At 40.1% G+C, this 3297-nt stretch overlaps 1 protein-coding gene across 1 annotated transcript in view; it reads left to right on the top strand.

The window, feature by feature from the left end:
• Positions 1-1103: 1103 nt before the first annotated feature.
• The window catches only part of LOC102193784 (sodium-dependent lysophosphatidylcholine symporter 1-B-like), a 13309-nt gene continuing 11115 nt past the window's right edge, over positions 1104-3297 (top strand). Inside the window, exons 1-2 of the mRNA XM_005742820.1 lie at positions 1104-1397; positions 2873-3001. Of these exons, the coding sequence (XP_005742877.1) occupies positions 1314-1397; positions 2873-3001 (213 nt within the window). The 5' untranslated portion in view covers positions 1104-1313. The remainder of the gene's footprint in view (positions 1398-2872; positions 3002-3297) is intronic.

Below are 3297 nucleotides of genomic sequence, written 5' to 3'. Positions count from 1 at the left end.
TTTGTGTTGTACAGTTATTTCATTTTAACCTTAATTTATATTTTATTCCTTCCTAGTTAAATTTACCCTTTTTAATTTTTCATATTTATTTCCTATCTTATTCATAGCCTTTTTTTTTTTTTTTTCTTTAGGTCACGAGCAGTTGTCTAAGCATTTCACTGCATATTGTACTGTGTATGACTGTGTACGTGACAAATAAAATTTGAATTTGAAATTTTTTAAACAGAGTAACAAACATATTCTTGACCATGTACATCGCTTTATGACCACAGTGTACCCATCTTTTGATGGTTGCTTCCCAGAGGATAACGCCCCATGTCACAAAGTCCAAATCATGTCAAACTGGTTTCTTGATCATTACAATGAGTTCACTGTACTCAAATGACTCCCATTGTCACCAGATCTCAACCCAATAGAGCACATTTGGCATGTAGTGGAACAGGAGATTTATGCCATGGAGGTGCAGCTGACAAATATGCAGCAACTCTGTGACACTGTCATGTCAATATGGACCAGAATGTCACAGCAACGTTTTCAACACCTTGTTGATTCCATGCCATGAACACTTAGTGTATTGTAGGCTATCCTATTTCTAGTGTGCTTTTTGTCTCTTACACAAAGCTATGTTCATATTATTACATTCATTTTTCAACGGAATTGTATTACATAGTGGGTGCCACCAGATCTCAGTCCAATAGAGCGCCTTGGGGATTTGATGAAATGGGATTCAGATCTTGAATGTGCACCAAACAAATCGCACCAACTATGTGAAAGTTTCCTGCGTCTAAGCTGCTCTGAAGGCAAACGTGGGTCCACACCTTTACTAAGATATGCCTAATAAAATGTCCAGTGAGTGTATAGTTATTATTTTATGAAATTAAATTAAATTAATTAGCGCAAAGAAAAGGTTAAAAAGTTGGTGATATTGCTGATACCTTCCTGTTAGCTGCTTCGTTATTAGGTAGAGTAAGGGTTCTTCAATCTCCACTGAAGCTGGAATTTTTACTGATTTTCTAACACAAAGAAAACTTCTTAAAAGACCCAGCGTACTAAACTTTTAATAGTTACTGAAGGTCACGAACAGGGAAAAAAAAAGGAAAAAATGGTGGAACATCCGATTGTGACGTGTAACCTGACGTAGCCCACATAGTAGAATGAATGAGGTGGACGAAAGCAGCACGAGCGCTCTGACTCAGAAGCTCCCAGAGCTCTGGCTAACATGGCGATGCTGTGAACTCGGTTCATTCTTCTGACACTAAGGAATATATTTACATTTCACAATATCGAAAAATAACATCAACTAGAACAAGATAATGGCACGAGGAGAGGGCGCCGAGCAGTACGCGGCGACTTTATTGTCAGTCAAACCGCTCAATGCAGAGATCAAGACAGTGAAGGTAAGAGCGACGTTTAACCGGCACGTTTGATTTTTAAGAGGGGTGTTAAAATGAACAGGATTTATGTGCCCGCCGCGCCCACTTAAAAAAATAATAATAATCAGGTGCGTTAAAGGGCGCCTAAATTCAAAGTAACGTTTGATAAAATGCGGTCTTTACTTCCTTTCTTACCAAAAACCTCTCACCCTGCCTTGTTCTGTGCCCTTTCCTGCCCTCGAGGTTTGAATTTCGCCCGGTCCACGTTTATCTGTCCTCCAGCTCTCGTGATGCTGGCATACCGGTTTTAAAGGGACCAAACACCTTAACGAAAGCCGGCGTTTTCTCTCTGTCACATTCAAATATAGCTGCTGGCAGATGTGGAGAAACGTGGCGTGATCCTGTTTTTAGAGCCACGACTTGTGAGCCATATTTGGTTTAAGTGGCTGAAATTAAGTCCCTATATTTAACGATTAACGCCTTAAATTTACCCCCAAAATGGTTTAATAGCTTCCATATCGTTCAACAGTGGCGGTATCTTTGCACGAGAAAATACACGGCAGGTTGCATTTCAAACATCAGTGTCTTCTCTGTGATCATTTACATTAATGTGATGTAGATTTAAAGTGTAACAAAACTCCTGTGAAACATTAGCCCCAAAGCTGCTAATCTTTAGTAACCTTGATGTGCATTTAAATTCATTGTCTTTGGGTTTTTAGACTGCTGGATGAAAAAGTAGCGATGTATATGGCACCATGGTTCAAATTGTAAATTATACTGGTGGTTTTCTTTGAATCCAAAGGCACTTTTCAGTGCAGTCCTCTTGTACTCTGGGAAAGACTGTGGAGATCTTTCTTTAAAGCACATTAAAGGTTATGCAGGCTTCTGTTCTTTATTTAGCATCAGTATTATTTTTAGTCTTGCATCACTGTAATTCCAGACATGCACTCTGTGGAACGTGACCACAGAGAGAATATTGTGTGTGCCTGTTGATAAGGTTGCAATTTGCGTCCTTCAAGAGGTGATTCTGCTTCTGTGTCCGTGATGGTTGTAAATCAGGGTGTGTAATCCCCCCTTTGCTGACATCACGCTTGAGAAAGGGTATTGGCTACCGCTGATAGGCTCTAGTCTGTCTGGAGGCTGTTGGCTATTCAGCATAAAATGTCACACTACCTCTAACATACCATTGCTGGAGCCAATGGCTGTGCTGAGGTGATGTAGTGATGTGGTTTCACTCAGCATGAACTACAGTAACCTCATAGTTCCGCGTTGCAACGCAAAGTTTGACAGAGGGATGGGTGTAGGGATTTGAATCAGAGGGATGAATTTAAAGACTGAAGGCAGAAATGGAGCCAATGATAATGTGTTAACCCACTGTCTACATAATTACACCTTAATTTATAGCTTCCCAGTGGAATTCGAGTTTACCCATATTTAATGTCTAAATGCACTAACATCACTGCATTTCCCCTCTGTTCTCACCTCTTCTTCTCTTCCAGCTGAAGACCCAGAGAAATCGTCTGTCTGTGTTCAGTAAAGTGTGCTATGCCTTTGGCGGGGCTCCCTACCAGATCACAGGCACTGTTCTTGGCTTCTTCCTCCAAATCTACTTGCTCGATGTGGCACAGGTAATTGCCAAGCGCTGGGCAAAAAAACCCGAAAGGTTAAAATCACACACTTCTGCCTCCTTTATAAAGCTGCACCAACTGTGAAGATTCTGGGCTGATGCCAGTATTTAAAATAAAAAAAAATTTAACATTTGTGTGAGGAAAACTAAGTGATCTTCATTATTTAAAAAAAAAAAAAGCTCTTCATCACAACGTTTTTTCATATTAAAAATCAATGCCACACAGCAGCTAAATGACATCGATAAAATTCAATTGTTTGCAGAACACACACAGGTTACAAACGCAGGGGTCAAGGT

Source organism: Pundamilia nyererei, unplaced genomic scaffold (assembly GCF_000239375.1).
Source record: "Pundamilia nyererei isolate P.nyererei 1_Seehausen unplaced genomic scaffold, PunNye1.0 scaffold00123, whole genome shotgun sequence".
NCBI lineage: Eukaryota > Metazoa > Chordata > Actinopteri > Cichliformes > Cichlidae > Pundamilia > Pundamilia nyererei.
Note: the sequence above shows the minus strand (reverse complement) of the source record. Positions and strands in the feature narration are given on the sequence as shown.